Source organism: Myotis nattereri (genome assembly GCF_964212035.1).
Source record: "Myotis nattereri genome assembly, chromosome: 5".
Classification (NCBI taxonomy): domain Eukaryota; kingdom Metazoa; phylum Chordata; class Mammalia; order Chiroptera; family Vespertilionidae; genus Myotis; species Myotis nattereri.
The window spans coordinates 35,063,522-35,085,911 of NC_138080.1; the positions used below are offsets into that span (position 1 = coordinate 35,063,522).

The following is a 22,390-nucleotide window of genomic DNA, read 5'->3' on the forward strand; positions in this document are numbered from 1 at the left end:
TCAAAGGAGGCCTGAGGTTTTACTCCTTGGAGTTCGGCGTTTCAGTCTAACAGTCCAGACAACTTACCCATCTAGTGACTTATCCTGTTTTCTACACGCTGTCTGCATTTGGTCCGCACTAATCCATAAAAGGGGGGACATTTTGAAAGCAAAGTAATAAAATTTCTTTTCTTAAATATGCTGTTCCTTTCTCCTGAATCTCTTCGCAGTGCATATTTGTGGCATCTTATTAAACGTTACCTCCCCTGATTAGCATCTGCACAGAGGACCTGTCTCAGGAACTCCTTCTTCCAGCTTTGATTCAAAAAAAAAAAAAAAGATAGTGAAGACTACTGGCAGCATCAGTCTCTGGGAGAGTCCAGTGACCATTATTTATCTAGAGAGCTGTCTATTCATGCCTGTCCTCCGGGTCGGCTGCTCGGGAGGAAGTAACGATCACTCCTGGCACAGCACTCTATTAAGCAGTCACCAGTGAGGGAAGGAGCGCTGGGCCTCATGCTCACGGGGTAGAGCAGTGTCTCACCTGCCGATCTGCACGGTGGGCTCGGTGGCGTACACCGTGCCTGTGAACCCGGTGTGCTCGGTGATGTAGGGCAGCGCCATCATGCAGTGGTAGTTAGAGATGAGGATCACATCTACCGTAGACAGATCTATTAGCTCTGTCTGAAAAGAAAGGAGAGGGGATGATGCATATCTGTTGCGAGCCCATAGATCAACCTGCTGCGACTGAAAGGGGATGCCATCAGAATGCAGAGTAGTTTGGGTGCTACGGAGTGATGACGGTCTTCCTGCGACACTTCTGTTCTCACCTTAGGACATTTCCTGATATTGACGTTGGGTAGCAGGACAGGAGGGCTAACACCAAGAACGCAGCCTGGACACCAGCAGCGCCCTGAGGCACTAAAGCTACTTCTGAGTCACCCCTGTGGGGATAAATGCTGCCTGGCAGGTGAGACCAGGGAACACGACGCAGAGACAGCACAATATACCCTGTGAGGGGAACTAGAATGCAACGCGGCCCCACCACGGATTGCGGGAGCTGAGGGAGCAGCACAGAGAAAGCAGCTCCTCCAAAGTCAAACGTGGGAACCAATTTTCTTTCTTTTTTATTCCAGAGAGGAAGGGAGAGGGAGAGATAGAAACGTCAATGATGAGAGAGAATCACTGACTGGCTGCCTCCTGCACGCACCACACTGGGGATCGAACCTGCAACCCAGGCATGTGCCCTTGGCTGGAATCGAACCTGGGACCCTTCAGTCCACAGGCTGATGTGCTATCCATTGAGCCAAACCAGCTAGGGCGGGAACTGACTTTTGTTGTTTTTTTTTAAGGTAACTTCTGACCACTAGTGCTGGATATAACCGCCCCCCCCTCCCCCCGTCCCCATCCGTCCCCCCCTCCCCCCCGCCAAAAAGAAAAGAAAAGAAAAAAGTAGTGGCAGTCACAAAAGGAAATTATACTCTTATTTTACCCTAGTCTTAACCCCAAATCTACCCCTTTTCCCATTAAGGGCATGTGAAAATGGCAAAGACAAGTTGGCAGGTGAGGGAAAAATGCTACCATGTTCAGTAAATTTTATGAGAACTCTCTTCTAAGGAAATGATCCTCTTACTGATTTGCCCAGATGGAAGAAACCACTTCTCAGAACCACCAAGCACTTCATGAATGTCCCTCTATGGCAGTGATTACTCTGTACCATGGCAACTCGAGTATCACTTTCTCCCTTACACAGTAAATGTCTTTCGGGTCAAGAATCCTGCTGATTCATCTGTCCCTTCCCAGCTGCGCAGCCGGCACAGGACTGGCCTCGGCTCTGCTGCTGGAGGGATGCAGTTATAAGCAGCACCTTCTGTGGGGAAAGCTGAGACGCAATCACCTCAACCACGGAGTCCCCCTCACGGAAGTTACCCCCGGGAAAGCGCATGGTGCACTGAGGACAGCATGCGGCGAGTCGAGGAAGTCTTTCGGAAGAACGGGTCATTGCCCTAGTACGTCCCCCACGGAGAAGTGACAGAGATGTCTGTGCCGTCTTTGCAAATGACAGAGACAATGTACCATTTTGCTGTGGGTATTTTCTGGCTGAGTGACTTGACACATGAAATAAGTTAATTTAATAAGGCTGCTGAGGCATAATCAGCTCCTGAGGGCGGCATGCAGATTCGAGGTCAAAAGCTACACACTGCCGAGGGCAACGGCAATCTGTGTGAACAACAGGCTTAATGACAGTATTCAACTTGCTCACCCTTGACCCCATGTCATACACTGCACTTCCCAGACAATGTCCTCACCATGAAAGGTCACGTAGCATTCTGCTGGTCCTAGCCACCACCGCTCTGGAACCACTTTTATTGTTGATTTTACTTAAATATATTTTTATTGATTTCAGAGAGGAAGGAAGAGGGAGAGAGAGAGATAGACACACCAATGATGAGAGGGAATAATTGATCGGCTGCCTCCTGCATGTCCCCCACTGGGGATCGAGCCCACAACCTGGGCACGTGTCCTGACTGGGATCGAGCCATGACCTCTGGGTCTAGAAACACTTTTACACAAAGACATGAAGACAGAGAGGCAGAGTGACAGACCCAGAAGAAAACGGGGAAGGACAGCTGAGGCAACAGCCAAGCTCCGAAGCTTCTCTACCTTCCTTTCCTGCCATGTATAGGACCTGCGTAAGAATATTTGACATTTCTCTTTAATGTCTAAAAAAATCAGCCCAGTGTCTATAATGATGAGAAATTTGGTGGGGACATCTGGAAAAAAATAGGTATATATACTCTGTCTGCATACATGTCAACAGTGTCTACATAAACATTTTTCCATCTGAGAAATAAATTTAATATCCAGGCCACATTTATATACTCACATTTATATATTTACTTACATACTTTTACTCAGTGAAATCCAATAAAGATTAATTTTAAACTGTACATGGACACTTGGGTTCTACAGCCCATAAACTGGGTCAAAACTACCCTAATTTATTGCTTGCCTATTATACTGTCCTTGGCCTTATATGCAGTCCCTGGTGTAGAAGTTAGGGGACAGTAGGATGTTTAGGTAGTCGTACAAGATTATAAATTATAAACTCCATGAGGACTGGGGTTAGGTCTGCACAACTCACCCAAGTCAGTGAAGTCTGGGCTTAGTAAGCACGTCTCTCCTGATCCTCTGACTCTCCTATTTTCTCCTGATGATGCAATGCTCTGGTTCTACCTTAAAACAGCAACTATTACTAACTTGTTATACAAGCTATAAGTTATGACAGAAGTTGAAAAAAATTATATGGCTCTAGAATCCTAAATATATCAATACTCTTTGAGCTGGCCAAAGCTGAATTGCGAAATGGTAATTGTCTAATTTTAAAGTTTAGCACCCTATGGAGCAGGCCAAAAAAGTCATGAGAACACCAACTCAGGTTCCACACAGCTGTAAGTAAACGAGCGTGCAGCAGTCAGTGCCGTGTGTGGTGCACTGGAAGTAAACACAGCACCGGATTAGGAGTCTTTGAACAGATGGGGAACTGCCACACCAGTTCCTCGATGACAAATGAAGATGACAGGGAGGCTAACTGCAGGCAGGGAGAGCTCAGGATTCCCGATCACTGTCTTCCTTCACCCTTATTCTTACTACTTTACCTCAAACTCTCCCCCTTTGCTGCTACCTTCAATGACCACATCCTTCATTGGTTTCCTTCCTTTCTTCCACTTGGGTACAGCAAAGGGCACATACACGTACTTAGAAGAGAGAAAAATGGTTATCTATAGGGTATCAAAGGAAGTGTAGAAATGGAAAGAGAGGAAGAGAGGACAAAAATAAGGGAAAGAGCTCTCCATTTCTTTTCTTTTTGGCACTGGACTGTGCAAGAATTTTCCACAGGTGCTGTGATCCACTGGGCGGCAAGGAGAAGACAGGATGGCAGCTTTGCACTGATTTCCTCAGGCACCCCGGATTAGCTACTGGCTCCCCTGCACTCCATCTGTCCGCTGAGAGCGCCCAGGCCACTCAGGGGATTAGGCCTGTCAGCTGAGATTCGTTTCCTTTAAAACTAATGGAAACTGATCTCTGTTTCCTTTAAAGGATGAAACTGGCCCAAGACTCTTATACTGAGTCTCACTATGATGGTAATATGTAAATGACAGATATCCATAACTCAGTTCAGAATTCGTGAATTTCAAGCAATATTCAATGTGATCTTTCAGGTCAGCAAGAAACTTTACAGTTTACTGCACTGGCTGAAGAACAGCAATTCCCAGTTACCCACTCTAAGCAAGACGAGGAGAAGGAGGGCTAATCTAAGTCACAGGCACTGTAATTACAAAACAAAGGTCTGAGCTATTTCCTTACTTTGCTCAAGAGCACAAGTGTCAGTGGGGATTATGGAAAGAGCGAGGAACAGGAGGAAGAGAGTGACAAATGATGCCCAGACAACAGAAAGAACTCCTAAATGATATTTCAGGTGTGTAACAAAGTGGCTGAAATAACAGATTCATTTCAACTTGAAGAGAGAAGCTAAGCCCCTTAAAATTATTTCTTGACTTCATTTTGAGAGATGACGAGACATGCTTTGTTTCTACAGTGAGATTCACTTTAATCTTACCTCTGGTAAGCAGAATTCAGGCACAGAATCCACAAATACATGGCCCGAGCACTCCTTCAGCTCCTAAAAGAAAGGAAAAGGAAAAATTCTAGGGAGAAATATCCAACTGATACAGCAACAAAGGAATTTCATCCTCAAACCAAATTTTCCAGGAAGAATCAGAGACAGCTAGAGTTGGAGGGAAGCTAGAAGGTTATGCAGGCCAACTGTTTCCAGTGTAGGCTCAGGGAGGTTAGGTATCTTATTCAGGATAACAAATGCTGGTAGGTGGCAGACTCAGGACCTGAATGCCTATTTCTTGATGGCTTTTCGAGGAAGCCAAGTGTGGACACATGCTGCTTCCATAATTCATGACCCAGTACTTCTCGAATAAAAGCAACATCAGAATACACATGGGCACACTGATGGAGTCAAGACTCCTGGGCCCTACCTAACAGCCAAGGGATCAGAAACTCTGGGGATGAGGTCATAGGACCTGTATTTATAACGAGCACCTCCAGTGATTTTATTATGCAATCAGGGCCAAGGGGCAAGTAAGGAGGGGGATGAAGAGTAGAAGGTAGGAATTAAACTACCCCCCCCCATTATTGTCATGAATATAATCTTTGTCCTTGCAGAGCATGCAATTTATTTGAGATTATAAACCAAATGTAATCATCCAAAAGAAAAAAGCATATTTGTAGTACAACTCGCCACACTGCTCATGACCTACCACATTGGATATGCCTGCCTTAGCTTGGACTCCCACACAAATATCCCCGAGAAAAGGGTGAGTGCAAGCTTATATGGAAGGTGCTGAAAAACAGGGGGAGGGTGCGCAAGTGACAAAAGGAAAGGAAGAGGGCCAATAATGGATGCATTATTGAGCTATACACCTCTGTGGGCAAGGGGGGCTTAATCCATGGGGACACTCTGGTGCATAAATCACCCTGGAGTTATCCTACCCAGGGGACATGGAATTTGAGGTATTTATATAGCAACCTCTGCATTTTAGAGTTGCAGGAAGAACTCTCTGGAGAACCATCCAGGGATTGGCAGCTGGAAGTACGGTAGAGCACACTGAACAGTGGGCCACCAACAGGGTCTGCTGCAATGCCTCCAGAAGGCCACTAGGGTTGCTGTCTTCCCTCACTGACACTTGAAACTGAAATCTATAGAGGATTTTTTGTACCACCCAGTTAAAGCTATCTATGACTTTATAAAAAATACTAGAGGTCCGGTGCGTGGATTCGTGCACCAGTGGGGTCCTTCAGCCTGGCCTGTGCCCTCTTGCAATCTGGGACCCCTTGGGGGATCTCTGACTGCCAGTTTCGGCTAGATCCCTGCAGGTGTGTGAAGTGGCCGGGGAGGAGCCCGAGCCCTGAGTAGGCACTGCACCACTCCCGCTCATTCTGGCTCCGCTGCACCTGCCGCCGCCACTGCTCAATAAGCTCACTGAGTGGCGTTACCACTGTGGGAGCACACTGACTACCAGGGGGCAGCTCCTGCATTGAGTGTCTGCCCCTGGTGATCAGTGAGCATCATAGCAACCAGTTGTTTGGTCACTTAGGCTTTTATATATATACTAGAGGCCTGGTGCACGAAATTCGTGCACGGGGGGCGGGAGGGTATGTCCCTCAGCCCAGCCTGCACCCTCTCCAATCTGGGACCCCTCAAGGGATGTCCGACTGCCCAGTGTGGAATCGGGCTTAAATGGGCAGTCAGACATCCCTCTCACAATTTAGGGCTGCTGGCTCCCAACCGCTTGCCTGCCTGCCTGCCTGATTGTCCCTAACAGCTTCTGCCTGTCAGCCTGATCAGTCCCTAACCCCTCCCCTGCCAGCCTGATCGACACCTAACTGCTCCCCTGCCAGCCTGATTACCCCCAACTGCTCTTCCCTGCTGGCCTGGTCCTCTCTTGCTGCCCTCCCTGCAGGCCTGGTCCCCCCCCAACTGCCCCCTTCTGCTGGCCTGGTCCTTCCCAACTGCCCTCCCCCTGCTGGCCTGGTTCCCCCTCAACTTCCCTCCCCTGATGGCCTGGTCCCCCCCAACCACCCCCCCCTGCAGGTCTGATCCCTCCCAACTGCCCTTCCCCTGCTGGTCTGGTCCCCCCCAACTGCCCTTCCCCTGCTGGCCTGGTCCCCCCAACTGCCCTCCCCCTGCTGGCCTGGTTCCCCCCAACTGCCCTTCCCCTGCAGGCCTGAACTTCCCCAACTGCCCTCCCTTGCTGGCCTGGTCCCCCCCAACTGCCCTCCCCTGTGGCATGGCCCCCCCCAACTGCTCTCCCATGCTGGCCTGATCTTCCCCAACTGCCCTCCCCTGCTGGCCATCTTGTGTCCACATGGGGGCGGCTGTCTTGTGTTGGAGTGATGGTCAATTTGCATATCACTCTTTTATTATATAGGATATGTAGTTTGGTTGACAGTTTGCTCTTTTCAGAACAAGAATTTTGTTCTATTGGGTTTTCATTAGTCACTGAACATATATTTCTATATATTCCTATGTATATCCTATATAATAAAAGGCTAATATACAAATTGACCAAATGGTGGAACGACCTGTTGCTATGACATGAACTGACCACCAGGGGGCAGATGCTCAATGCAGGAGCTGCCCCCTGGTGGTCAGTGCGCTCCCACAGAGGAAGCGCCGCTCAGCCAGAAGCCAGGCTCACGGCTGGCGAGCACAGCAGTGGTGGTGGAAACCTCTCCTACCTCCACAGCAGTGCTAAGGATGTCTGACTGACGGCTTAGCCATCAGTTAGACATGCCCAGAGGCTCCTGGGCACAGGCGAGAGGGCGCAGGCTGAGAGGATGCAGGGATTCTCCCCCTCCCACCCCAGAGTGCATGAATTTCATGCACCGGGCCTCTAGTGTATCTATATTTATATTTCAGTCTGAATGATTTTACTCTCAATCCTTACCTGAAGATAGGGTACTAATTATATATTACTTTCCTTTTGAATTTTACAAGTCTCATAGCAGAACCTTGACCGAATATTTCCTCCCCTCACCTTTCAGTGTAAACTCTGATTCCTCTTTTTACATGAATACCATTTAACCAGTGAAAGGCTGAGCCAAAAAGAGGCTGCAAACAGTTCTTAATTACAATGCATCTGCCAGCTAAAAACAAATAAGCAATTATGTTCAATGGGAGAAGACTTCCAAATCCCTTAGGATGTGGTTAAAAATGATTGCAGATAAGTCCTGGGAAATTTCAAAGTTCTGCCTGGTCTTAAACTGGCTACATAATCATCTTCCCCACAAGGCTACACGCACCAGGGCATGCTCACCTCACATGACAAAGCCTCCTCCCAGTCTCTCCCTCCTGACTGCAGAAGCAGGCCTGCCATTCTGCGCACTCACAATGTCACTGTGTTTTACTCACTGCTCTCTTCTAATGAAATGCTCTCACGTACACAAGCAAGTCATTTGCTCACAATGCACTGGTAATGGGATGCTTGTGAGCCTTTCTCAGGGAAGAATAATTCATAGCTAGCAGAAGAGTCAGACTGATTTCAGGTGCACAACTCATGAATGTCACATAATTTTATGGGTTAACTGTGAGGGAAATCTCATTTTAAATTATACACTTGGCTTGCACTTGAGGTTGGGTGCAGTTCACAGAAATTAATTCTGTAAAAAGAACACCTCTTTATTTAACAACTAGGGGCTTGGTGCCACCAATTCGTGCATGGGTGGGGTCCCTCAGCTGATGGGGGCTGGCCAGCTGGGGGGAAGAATCATGGGAGGTTGGCTGTGGGAGCTCACTGACCACCAGAAGGCAGCTCCTGCATTGAGCATCTGCCCCTTGGTAGTCAGTGTGTGTCATAGCGACTGATCGTAATGGCCGCGTAGGCTTTTATATATATAGATATCTATTACAGGAAGGAAATGCCTTATTTAGATGAATCACTTTAAGGATCTTTAAACATAATCAGTCTTTCAATCCTGAGACATGGGAAAGAATGATTTAGAAGACTAAGAATGGCATGGATGAGCTTTGAAGTTTTTAACCCTTTATGTGCCTTTGGTCTCTCATTTATAATTTAACTGCCTAAATAATGATCTGAGGAAGAAATTACTGTGAAGATAATCTAATGTTGACCAGCCGCAGTGGCTCAGTGGTTGAGCGTCAACCTATGAACCAGGAGGTCATGGTTCAATTCCTAGTCAGGGAACATGTCCAGGTTGCAGGCTCAATCTCCAGTGGAGGGCGGACAGGAGACCAATCGATGATGCTCATCATTGATGTTTCTATCTCTCTCTCCTTTTCCCTGTCTCTCTGAAATCAATAAAAATGTATTTTTAAAAAAGATAATCTAATATCAAAAACTTAATAGCCTAGAAAAAAGAAGTTATTTACTTTAGGCCTTGTTAATCAGTGGTTAAAGTTGATAGGACCCCAAATATCTTAGATTCCTGGAACTATGTTCTTTTTTTCATAACCTATTATAGTGTCCATTCCTGGCTAACAGGAAAGGCTGGAATAAGATCATAGAACATAGTCTGAAAGGCCCTCCACACAAATTTACCTAAGAACATGTTTTCACCCTAATCCTCCCAGAACGCACTGCCTGGGAAGTTAAACACTGGCACTCAGTCTATTCTTCACCCAGAGGTCAACATGATCTGATCAGATGATGACAATACCTTCCCGCAACCTTCTGTGACCACTCCTCACCCCCAAAGACCCAAATTTTACAATGCCCTACCTGATCTGACCCCTGAAAAAGCAGTTTGAAACTCACATACTAGAGAATTTTAAAGTTGTTTTTCTTTAAAGTTTACTCCCTCCAGCCGTATAGTTGGTGGAATTCTCTAAATAATATCACCTTTGAAAATCTCATTGCAACTACAAAAATAATTGTTTTCTCTTCGTGGTGATAAAATGTATTTGCAGCTCTTAATTTTTTCACATGAGAAAATTGGACCTGAATCTGAACAGGGATTCCCTAAAAGGCTCTTAAAAACAACAATCACCAAGTACTAAAGACCCTACATGGATCCTGGGATTTTTTCAGGGAGAATACATTGGGAGGGCTTGGCGGGGGGATGAGCCCATCAATCACATTCTTGATGGGTGGCCCTCGTATGACAAGAGGGTTTTCCACTGGGTGTAGCTACACTTCAGTTACTCATTACCTTGTCCAAGAAAACATTTCCATCCTTTAGGGACCAGCCGGGAAGATTAGACAGCCTGGGACTGCAAAACAAAAAATTAAATTATGCTAAATAGATTATAATCCTTAGTAATTTCAAGGTGACTATATTGTCTCCATAAAGTTAAAAACAGCTGGGAATTATTGGCAGTGATGCTCACCCAAAATACTAATTGAAAAGATAAAGAAAGATCCCTGCTATACCACGCTTAAGATTCATATGGCAATGGATCATTAAAAAGCCAAACAGTTTAGCAATAAATTGGGAAACTGAAAAGAACACTACGCAGAACAATAAAGAAAAAGGCAAGATAAGACATTAGAGCGTTTTATAGTTTTCCAGTCACTGGCCCTGACTTCACCTTGCTTGTGTTTGACAAGCCGGAAAGGAGGCCCCCTGGGACCAGCATCTGTGGATGAGAAGGACTCAGAGAGAGAGAGGTCAGGGGCTCGGACAGGAACACTCAGCTGCCTACCAGCCAGAATTCACTGCACATGAAAATGCCTGCGTTCTAGTCAAATTCACAGTCTGGATTCACAACTTAGAAGTAGATTTGTCACTTGTCACTTGTGGCTTGAGTTTCCAATGCTGGAAAATGATGCTCGTTTTCCTAAGTGTTACAAAATGATGTCTAGTAATTATTAGAAGGTGAGGTTAATTTCATGTATATATGATATATTGAAATAGTTTGTTTTCAGAAATCATTCACTTCTGGTAATCTCAAGATTTAACCGTATCTACTATCTGACCAGAGGAATGTTGGTAGATGAAAATGCAAATAGTTCAGGGAAAAAAAAATGCTGTAAAAGAAAAACTTAATGATCAAGGTGATGTGTGAAGAAAAGCACGTCAGGAGTATGAGCAAAAGGAATTTAGCACGTCACCACAAAATTAGCCTGTGAAGTAAAAATTAAGGGCAAAGTAAGGATTGAGGACTAAAAGACTCTATAATCAGAAACTCAATTAATGTATATAGTCCCTTATCCTCTTGTCAAAATAATTTTATCAGATTCTGATTTTGTAAGTTAGTGACAGCTATGAGAGCCAAATAGAAACACAAACATCTTCTAGGAAAGGTTAAAAACCTGAATATATATGCATCTAATTTTTTTTAAGTGAAAAATTTGGGGTAACTTTGACAGAATTCCAAACTTACAGAAAAGTTGCAAGAATCTAAGTACAATGAAGTCTCACATACCCTTGGCTTACATTCACGGTTTACATTTTGCTTTTATTAACCAAAAGCAAGAATTTTGGATTTTATACTTGGGAATGAAAATTACTACTAGGACAATCAAATTTGGTTGGTATAAATTATAACTGATAAGCTTAAAAACAAAAACCTCTGGGAGTTTCCTGCTCTAACCTCTCAGAGAAATATTCTATTGTCACTAGCAATTTAATTCCCACCTCATTTCATAATCATTGTGTCTTCACTATGGACTTTTTACTTCTTGAAAAATATATTTACTATGAGATCAGTTTAAAATTGCAATGCCAAGACAATGTGTACTGTTCTCATTTCATGCATGCTCTCTAAGTGATGGTTGTCAATACCCACATCCCTTTATAAAGAAAACTGGATCAAAGTGCCTGCATTCTCTCCATTCCCCATCACATGTAAATCAGCCTTCAATCAGAGGTGACTGATTCCATTAGTTGTCCTCAACAAATGATTAGGAAAGGTATACTGCTTATTAGGAAATATTTTTTTTTCAAGTAAAAATTTTTACTTTAGTTAAACATTTTTTTATATCACAGCCTTCAATAAAGTACCTGTAGTTATTTTGGATTTGAGAAATTGGCAGTAGATGGGATGGAGAGCATGACCATGTTATAACAATAGCGAAGTGAAGAGCCACAGAAATGTGTCACCCAATGGCAAAGGGATGTTGACTACAGGAATGAAAATATTTGATTGCTGAGTTCCAATGAGTTAATGACTAAACCATAAAGAGTTAGTAAACTTTAAGCAACAACGGGAAAAGGATTTAAGCATGTATATAAAATCCATTTTTTTAAAAATTTGGTAAATTATTCCCATAAGTAAATAAATAACCTAAGGAGGCATTTAAAAGTAACCTATCACCTAGAAAAATAGTGAAACAGAACAACTATGGTTTGCAATTAATTTTTCTTTATACTTTTCATTTTTCCAATTTCCTACTTTGAAATACATTACTTCTATGATCAGAAAATAATGAAAGAGGCATGACTACATTCATTTATTCCAAAATGTTTATAAAACTTATTCTGAAAATGTATGCAAAGTGCAAGAATATGACAGTAAATAAATTAATCCTTGAGTCTGAGGAGTTTACACTCTATTATAGGGAGATAGTAAACAGCAAATACAATAGAATAAAATAAAAGCTATGATGGGGTAAGTAGGTGTTAAGGGCTCAAGCAAAAAATCCTGACAGTGAGTAGTGCTGTGGGAGAGCAGGGAATAGGAGCTATGAGGAAAAGATGAAGTCTTTCCAGAAGAAGGAAACACGGAACAGCCTCATCATTTGTAGTGTAGGAGAATGAGTAATCCTCCAATGGATCTTTATTTTAATGTGTCAAGCATTCAGGTGCTGGTGATAGGACCGTGAGCAAAACATACCTGTCCTCCTGGAGGACAGACATATCAACTATCACCCCAACACAGACAAGCTGTTAAAAACAATGAAGCAGTGTAGTACAAATCGCGACAGGATGGTCTAGGCCAGTGGTCGGCAAACTGCGGCTCGCGAGCCACATGCGGCTCTTTGGCCCCTTGAGTGTGGTTCTTCCTAAGCCTTAGGAGTACCCTAATTAAGTTAATAACAATGTACCTACCTATATAGTTTAAGTTTAAAAAATTTGGCTCTCAAAAGAAATTTCAGTCGTTGTACTGTTGATATTTGGCTCTGTTGACTAATGAGTTTGCCGACCACTGGTAGGCAACATCAAAAGATTTGCCTGGTTCTATGACGACTGAGGGTGATCTGGATAGTAGTAGAGTCAAGGAGAAACTGGGTCAAGGGACAGGGTTTGGAGGGAACAGAGAAAGTAGGCTACGAGGTTCAGTACTCTCCTCCCCTCACTCTCACCAGCTTCTGGCATGGACACCTTACATCAAGCATGTCAAACTTGTGGCCTGTGGGCAGCATGTGGCCCACAATGAATATTTTTGCAGCCCAGCCAATATAACGGTATGTAAGAAACGTTTTAATAAAAATTTGGTAATTTAATTTTTACAATATCCTGTATATATAATCATTAATAACTACAATGTTCGCTAATGACCGATTACTATAATCCTGTTGCATTCAGTTTCCTTACATGCCTTATGCACAGGTGCACCATTTCTCTCCACTAATACTAATAAGCAAATATTTTAGCAGCTGATTGCCACATCATTAGTTTTGTACTGTTTGGTGTGCGCAACAGGAAATATTTCGCTTACGGAGAACAAGAAATATAGGTTTATCTACGTTACCCTTATTAATTTGTGCAGTTATTCAGTGTCTGGTAAGTGAATGTTCAAGACAAAATATTAATTTTTATTAAAATGTTCTATTATTTTCTGTTGATGATTACTCATTTATTTCAGCCCTTTGTTTTCAGCATGTCTCTACAGAAATAAACCTACATTCCCATGAAAACTGAAGCTTTTGTTTTTTTGTGGCTCACATAAACTTAAACCTTGTTTATTTGGCCCATGTTAGCCTCTGAGTTTGACATGCTTGCCTTACATAAAAGGTTATTCCAATGAAATTTCAAGAAGAGTCCCACACACTCCCCCCGCCCCCCCCTGACCCCACTTCTCCTCATCCAACTAGAAAGCCATTTCCATGTCTTTTCTGTGAAGAAACTGGAGTCATAAATGATCTGAGCGATAAGCTCTGGCTAAGTAGGCTAAAGAGGGTGGGATAGAGGAGGGGGAGAAGAGCCTTCATGGCTGAAAGAACAATGTGTGACTGTCTTGGGTAGGAGATAAGATTTCTTTGAAACTGAAAGGAAACAAAGAGCAAGATACAAGGGACAGGCTTAAAGCCTAATATACCAAGATGTACTTGGTATGTATCCTAAGAGCAATGAAAGATCATTGTTTTAAATAAGTGAGAGGTTAGATTTGTAATTCTAAAAGATGGTTCTGAAGAAAACTGCCACCATGTGCCTGCTGATAACATACACCATCATTGGTTTGGCATTCCTACCAAAAATAATCCCAATCTAATCTAATAAAATAACTGGCCTGTACTCCTAAAAATGACAAGGTCCTAACAGACAGACAAACTGCAAAACTCCTTCAGATTAACACATTAAGTGCTCAGCCTGTTTTGTCTTCCGGACAGAAAGTATAATGTCAGTCACCAGTGACTGACTGGGTGCTTAACGTGTTAAAGGAGACTGAAGACATGACAACCAAATGTAACACGTGATCTGGAGAGCATCCTGGGCCTGTATCACTATTTTTATTTTTTGCTATAAAGGACATTATAGTAAAACTAGAGGCCCAGTACATGCATTCATGCACCGGTGGGTCCCTTGGCCTGACCTGCGCCCTCTTGCAATCCAGGACCCCTCGGGGGATGTCGGAGAGTTGGTTTCAACCCGATCCCCACAGGCCAGGTCGAGGGACCCCACCGGTGCACAAATCCATGCACCAGGCCTCTAGTATGCATAAAGATCTTTGGTTAATCTCTTCCTGCCCACCCCTCTCCCCTCACCCTCCTGAGATTCATCAGTCTGTTCCATGTTTCCATGCCTGTGTGTTGAGCGTCTGCCCCCTGGTGGTCAGTGTGCATCATTTCTACTGGTAGAACGGTCAAACAATCACTTAGGCTTTTATATATGTAGATATGAATTTGTGTAACTTGGGAAGTATGAATAAGATATAAAGCATAGATACTAGTATGAAATCAATGTAAGTTTTCTGATTTTGATTACTGCACTGCGATTAGGTAGAGAATGTCTTACAAAATAGGCACTCAGACATTTATGTAGTAAAGGAGCATCGTATCTGTGTCTTTGAAATGGTTCAGAAAAAATTACATGCATGCACATTCAGAGGAAACGACAAAGCAAATGTGATAAGATGTTAACAACTGATAGGGATAACTGGGAATTGTATTATTCTTGCAACTTTTCTGTAAATCTGAAGTGATTTCAAAGTAAAAAGTTACACAAAAAGATGACTTTGGATTCAGGCAGGAGCAAGATCAGAACTGAAGAAAGTTGCTAGGAGGCTTTATAAAGCAATAATGCCTGTAAAAGAGGACAATGACTACAGCAGCACTGAACAGAAGTGACTGGATTCTAGAGCACTGTAGAAGGTAAAAATGACAAGGCTTAATGACAGACTCAATTGACATGGGGAGTGAGCAAGAAGGGTATATTTAAGTTAACTCCTAGTTTTCTGGCTTTTATAACAGGATGCCATCCACTAAGGTGGGGAGGGGGGAACAAGTCTGGGAGTGGCTGCTCGCCTCTTCTGGACCAAGTCTAATAAGGAACTCAACTTGGGGCACATTGAGTTTTGAAGTGTCTTCAAAGGCACACCAAAGAGAGGAACTTTGGATATATGACTATTTTAGAAACATGAATCTGGAGCTCAGAAGAGAATTACTAACTAAAGATGCGCATTTATAAGTTACTAAAGGCCCGATGCACGAATTCGTGCACGGGTGGGGTCCCCAGGCCTGGCCAGCAATTGGGCCAATCAGGGCGTGGGAGGTTGGCCCGCTGAGAGGAGGGGCCACGGGAGGTTAGTCGACCAGACCTGATTAAGGTCATTGGGGCCGGTAGGCTGGGGGGAAGGACTGCAGGCAGTTGGCCCGCCAGGGGCAGGGACTGCGGGAGGTTGCTCGGCCACCCCGATTAGGGCCAACGGGGCCGGCTGGCTAGGGGGAGGGACAACAGGGGGTTGGCCAGCCAGGGGAGGTTGGCTGTGGGAGCACACTGACCACCAGGGGCAGCTCCTGCATTGAACGTCTGCCCCCTGGTGGTCAGTGCACATCATAGCGACTGGTCATTCGGTTGCTTAGGCTTTTATACATATACTAGGGGCCCGGTGCACGAAATTCGTGCACTGGGTGTGTGTGTGTGGGGGTGAGTGTCCCTCAGCCCAGCCTGCCCCCTCTCACATACTGGGAGCCCTCAGGCGTTGACCCCCATCACCCTCCAATCGCAGGATTGGCCCCTTGCCCAGGCCTGACAGCTCTGACAGAAGTGTCAGGCCTGGGCAGGGGACCCTCATTTCCCCCCATCACTGGTTCTGCCCCCAGCCCAGGCCTGATGCCTCTGGCCCAGGAAGCATGCCTGGGCAGGGGAACCCTATCTCCCTCTGATCGCTTGCTCCACCCCCCGCCCAAGCCTGACGCCTCTGACCTAGGCTTCAGGCCTGGGCAAGGGGACCATCATATCCCTCCAATCCCCGGCTCCGCCCCCCAACCAGGCCTGATGCCTCTGGCCCAGGCATCAGGCCTGGGCAGGGGACCCCCAGCCCCCCGCCCAGGCCTGATGCCTTGGCCAGAGGAGTTGACCCTCATCACCCTCTGATCACCAATCACCGGATCGGCCCCTTGACCAGGCCTGAGGCCTCTGGCAGAGGTGTCAGGCCTGGGCAGGGGATCCCCAGCTCCCCGCGGTTGCATTCTCCGCCCCTGCCCAGGCCTAACGCCTCTGGCCAAGGCGTTAGGCCTGGACAGGGGACTCCCAGCTCCCCGCGATCTCCAGCTCTGCCCCTGCCCAGGCCTAACGCCTCTGGCCGAGGCGTTAGGCCTGGGCAGGGGACCCCCAGCTCCCCGCGGTTGCAGGCTCTGCCCCTGCCCAGGCCTAACGCCTCTGGCCGAGGTGTCCGGCCCGGGCAGCGGGGACCCGCAGCGGCGGCAGCGCCGCGATCTCCTGCTCTGCCCCTGCCCAGGCCTAACACCTCTGGCCTAGGCGAACGGCCCCGGGCAGTGGGGACCCGCAGTGGCAGCGGGGGGCGCTGCAATCGCGCGGACTCCATCCCTGCCCCTGTAGGACGCCTCTGGCTGAGGCGTCCGACTCGGGCAGCGGGGACCCCAGCTGCAGCAGCCCCGCGATCGTGGGCTCCGCTTTAGGCCCAGGCAAGGGACCCCTAGCTCCTGGGACTGCCAGCTTCGACCGTGCCCAGCTCCCATTGCTGGCTCCACCCCTACTTCCTGCTATCACTGGCCAGGCTGGCAAAGGCGCCTGATTCTCTGATCATGGCTGGGGGGCAGGGCAAAGGCAGCCCCAGGGCCGCCTTTGCCCTGCCCCCCACCTCTTAGCTCCCCCCCTGGGTTTCCGATCACTATCAGTGGCAGGGGGCTTCTTCCTGCTTTCCCTTTCGCCTCCCTGTATTGTGCCTACATATGCAAATTAACCGCCATCTTGTTGGCAGTTAACTGCCATCTTAGTTGGCAGTTAATTTGCACATAGCCCTGATTAGCCGATGAAAAGGGTAGCACCGTACGCCAATTACCATTTTTCTCTTTTATTAGTTTAGACTAGAGAACCGATGCATAAAATTCGTGCAAGAGTAGGCCTTCGCAGCCATAGCGGCTGCCTGGATCCTTCCTCGCAGGCACAGTGGCTGCCTCCATCCTGCGGCTGCAGCCCCAGCTTCGTCCAAAGGATGTCTGGTCTAATTAGCATATTATGCTTTTATTATTATAGACTAGAGGCCCGGTGCACAAACATTTGTGCACTCGGGGGGGGGGGGCGCCTCAGCCCGGCCTGTGCCCACTCGCAGTCTGGGACCCCTCGGGACATAACGACCTGCTGGCTTAGGCCTGCTCCCGGGTGGCAGAGGGCAGGCCCAATCCCTAGGTGCAGCCCCTGGTTGGGCTCAGAGCAGGGCTGATTGGGGAGTTGGGGTGCCGCCCCGTCATGCACAGAGCAGGGCAGATTGGGAGGTTGTGATGCTACCCTCAGTCATGCTCAGGGTAGGGCCGACTGGGGGGTTGGGGCACCGTCCCCTGTCATACTCAAGGCAGGGTCGATGGGGAGGTTGCGGCACCACCCCGTCACGCACAGAGCAGGGCCAATCAGGGGGTTGGGGCGCTGCCCCCCGTCACACACAGAGCAGGGCCAATCAGGGGGTTGGGGCATGGCCCTCTATCACCCACAGAGCAGGGCCGATAAGGGGGTTGGGGCACCGCCACTCTCACACTCAGAGCAGGGCCGATGGGGAGGTTATGGCTCTACCCCATCACACACAGAGCAGGGCCCATGGGGGGGGGGGAGTTGCGGAGCTCCCCCCTATCAGGCACAGAGCAGGGCTGCTCAGGGGGTTGGGGCGCCGCCCCCTGCCACACATAGAGCCGCAGGGCTATCAGGGGGTTTGGGCGCTGCCCCCTGTCACGCTGATCCCGGTGCCGGGAGGCATATTACCCTTTTACTATACAGGGTAGAGGCCTGGTGCATGCGTGGGGCCGGCTGGTTTGCCCTGAAGGGTGTCCTGGATCAGGGTGGGGGTCCCCACTGGGGTGCCTGGCCAGTCTGGGTGAGGGGCTGAGGACTGTTTTCAGGCTGGGAGTAACTGAAGTTCCCAACCGCTCCTTTTCTTCTTTTTTTATTCTGGACCAGCTTTACCTTGAGGCTTGGCTCCAGCTCTTAGGCCTCCGCGGCTGAAAGTAGGTTTCTGGCCTTTGCTTACAATGTTGCGAATCTGCTGGCTGAAGTCTGGCGGTATTTGTTACAATGTTTCTTAAACTGCCCGCTCAGAGGCCTGCAGCCGCAGGCGGGGAACGTTGGTTTCCTCCAACGATCCTCCGTCACTGAGGCAAGCAAGCCTCATGTTAGTTTCAAGCTGCCTGGCTGCCTGCCGCCATCTTGGCTGACAGTTAATTTGCATATCTCACTGATTAGCCAATGAAAAGGGTAGCGGGCATACACCAATTACCATGTTTCTCTTGTATTAGTGTAGACTAGAGGCCTGGTGCACGAAATTCATACATGGGTGGGGTCCCTAGGCTGGGCCGGCGATCAGGGCCGATCAGGTTCCCTGCCTCCCTGCCTCCTCCTTCCCTTGCTGCAGGCGTCCACTGCCACCCACCCCTAGTTCCCCATTCCAGCCCGAGGGCCCGGCCAACCTCCCAGTCTCTGCCCCTGGCCAGCAGGCCCCATCGGCAATCGGGGCCTGCGGGCTGGGGGCAGCTCCTGTGTTGAGCATCTGCCCACTGGTGGTCAGTGTGCATCATAGTGACTGGTCGTTCCATCGTAACAGTTGCTTAGGCTTTTATATAGATTGTTTGGATGGTTATGGAAGCCCTGAGCATTTATTAAATTCCTTTGGTGGAGACTCTTATAGTCCAGCACTACATATTGTAGAATTCTGATATGTGATGGCCAGTTGGAGAAAGATGCATCTCCAAAGTAGATAGAACAGGGAGAGTCAGAGATATAAGAGGGGGAGGGTGCTGCTGAATGCTCAAGTAGGAAGAAGATTGTGCACCAGAACTAATGACATGAAGTCATTTACGACTTCAGGGAGAGGCATTCTGGTGGGTGGTATGGGAAAGGCACAGGTTGGAGGAGTTAGGAATGCTGAAAAGTAAAGTTGAGAGAAGGTGAAAAAAATTTGTTCTTAAATTTTATGTTAGAAGTGACAGCATAATTAAATGGGAAAAACTGAGTTAAGATGGAAGGGTTCAAGATAAAGGAAAGATCACAATTAATAGTGAGATGGCTCTGAGAAGGCAAGAAGGGTTGGAATCTAGGGAAGAAAAAGGGATTCATTCACATGACAAATATTTACTGAGAAGCTACTATGTGTCAATAATTGTTTCAGGCACAGAGGATACTGTGGAGAACAAACAAAACCCCTGCCCTTATAATACTTATCTTCTAGTGGAGAAGGAAGACAATAATATAAACCAAATATCTATCGATCTATCATCTAACTATATCTATCAATCTATCATCTATCTATCTATCTATCTATCTATCATCTATCTAAAAGCCTAAGCAACTGTCCAACCATCTGACCAGTAGCTATGACGCACAATGACTACCAGAGGGCAGATGCTCAACTGCCAAGCTGCGGTGACTTGGCAGCTGGGGTTCTCGGGTGACACATCGGAACCAGAGAGTAGGGAACCCGATTCTGGGGTGCATCACCCGAGAACTGCCCTCTTGCAATCCGGGACCCCTCGGGGGATGTGAGAAGCTGGTTTTGGCCCGATCCCTGCAGGCCAGGATGAGGGACCCCACCTGTGCACAAATCTGTGCACCGAGCATCTAATGCAGTGGTTCTCAACTTTCCTAATGCCGCGACCCTTTAATACAGTTCCTCATGTTGTGGTGACCCCCAACCATAAAATTATTTTTGTTGCTACTTCATAACTGTAATTTTGCTACTGTTATGAATCGTAATGTAAATATCTGATATGCAGGATGTATTTTCATTGTTACAAATTGAACATAATTAAAGCATAGTGATTAATCACAAAAACAATATGTAATTATATATGTGTTTTCTGATGGTCTTAGGCAACCCCTGTGAAAGGGTTGTTCAATTCCCAAAGGGGTCATGACCCACAGGTTGAGAACCGCTGCTCTAATGTATATATAATGCAATGATATGCACTATGAAGAAAAATAAAGCAGGATGAGGGGATAGGGCAGCCGTGGGCAAACTATGGCCCACAGGCTGGATCCGGCCTGTTTGAAATGAATAAAACTATTGAAAAAAAGACCGTACCCTTTTATGTAATGATGTTTACTTTGAATTTATATTAGTTCACACAAACACTCCATCCATGCTTTTGTTCCGGCCCTCCGGTCCAGTTTAAGAACCCATTGTGGCCCTCGAGTCAAAAAGTTTGCCCACCGCTGGGATAGGGAGAAACTGGGGATACTATTTTAGCCAAGCACATCTCGGAGGATTCTGAACTTAGCAAAGGAAGATACTTTTTGAAAGAAACTATACGGACTGCCAATCATCCCACTGATATAACCTCCCTCTGCCCTAACCAGTTTGGCTCAGTGGATAGAGCGTTGGCCTGTGGACTGAAGGGGGCCAGGTTCGATTCCAGTCAAGGGTATGTACCTTGCTTGCGGGCACATACCCGGTGGGGAGAGTGCAGGAGGCAGCTGATCGATGTTACTCTCTCATGTTTCTAACTCGTTATCCCTCTCCCTTCCTCTATGTAAAAAAATCAATAAAATATCTAATCTAATAAAAGACAAAAAGGGTAATTGACCGTACCTTCGCTATGCTTCCCATTGGCTAATCAGCGAGATATGCAAATTAATCACCAACAAAGATGGCGGCCGGAAGCCAGGCAGCTGAAGCGAGCAGGAGGCTTGCTTGCTCCAGTGATGGAGGAAGCCAAGGTTCCCCGCTGGCCACGGCCCGGCTCTAAGCTCCGAAAGCAACAAAGTTTCAATTATAGAAGCTAAACAAACCCCAGGTACCTGCTTTCAGCAGGCTGTGGCTTCAGAGCTGCAGCGAGCAGGAGCCAGCTCTCGGATCCAGTGACGGCAACAAAGTTTCAATTACAGAAGGTAAATAAATCCCAGAATAAAAAAAGAAAAAAGGAGAGGCTGGGAGCTTCCGTCGCCGGAGGGCTTGGCCAGCCTGCAAACAGCCATCAGCCCCTCACCCAGGCTGGCCAGGCACCCCAGTGGAGACCCCCACCCTGAAGGGAGTGTGACCGGCTGCAAATGTCCATCAGCCCCTCACCCAGGCTGGCCAGGCACCCCAGCGGGACCTCCACCCTGATCCAGGACACCCTTCCGGGCAAACCAGCCGGCCCCCACCCATGCACCACGCCTCTATCCTATATAGAAAAAGGGTAATATGCAAACTGACCCTAACAGCAGAAGGACTGGGAATGACTGGTCACTATGACACACACTGACCACCAGGGGGCTCAATTCAGGAGCTGCCCACTGGTGGTCAGTGCGCTCCCACATGGGGGAGCTCTGCTCAGCCACAAGCCAGGCTGATGGCTGCCAGTACAGTGGTGGTGGTGGGAGCCTCTCCCACCTCCTCAGCAGCGCTAAGGATGTCTGACTGCAGCTTAGGTCTGCTCCCCGCTGGCAAGTGGACATCCCCTGAGGGCTACCGGGCTGCTAGAGGGATGTCTGATTGCCAGCTTAGGCCCAATCCCCCCAGGGAGCAGGCCTAAGCCAGCAGGTGGTCATCCCCCGAGGGGTCCCAGACTGTGAGAGGGCACAGGCCGGGCTGAGGGACCCCCCCCCGCCGCGAGTGCACAAATTTTTGTGCACCTTGCCTCTAGTATTAAAATATATATATATATCTCCTCCCTCTGAGAGAAAACCAATGACAAGGGGTAGACAGAGCAGCAGTGGATTCTAATGCTGAGCCAGAGCTGTGAGAATACAAGAATTAGCTAAAGACTAGGATTTAACAGGAAAGGGAAAACTAGGATTGTCTGCCAAATTTAGGTTTTGAACACCTAGCTAATTCATGACCCCACAGAGAATATAGGCCCCTTTTAGAAGCCCTCACAGTACCTTGTATTTTATTTTTCTTAGTAATTATCAACATATATAGTCGTTTTCTAAACACAAGTACACTGAAATCTTCAACTGTGTAATTCTTTCTCTCCTGACAGACTATATATAAGCTCCATGAGGAAAGGAAAGTTGTCTTGTTCTTGTCAATATCCCCTCGTCTGGCACTGTGCAGATTCTCAGCAAA

The 22,390-nt window shown here is 47.2% G+C and overlaps 1 protein-coding gene across 1 annotated transcript in view; it reads right to left on the reverse strand.

Annotated features, from left to right (window-relative positions):
• The window catches only part of INTS9 (integrator complex subunit 9), a 114,109-nt gene that overhangs the window by 54,861 nt on the left and 36,858 nt on the right, over nt 1-22,390 (reverse strand). Inside the window, exons 3-5 of the mRNA XM_081091974.1 lie at nt 9,724-9,784; nt 4,601-4,663; nt 524-663 (exon numbers count right to left, since the gene is read on the reverse strand). Of these exons, the coding sequence (XP_080948100.1) occupies nt 524-663; nt 4,601-4,663; nt 9,724-9,784 (264 nt within the window). The remainder of the gene's footprint in view (nt 1-523; nt 664-4,600; nt 4,664-9,723; nt 9,785-22,390) is intronic.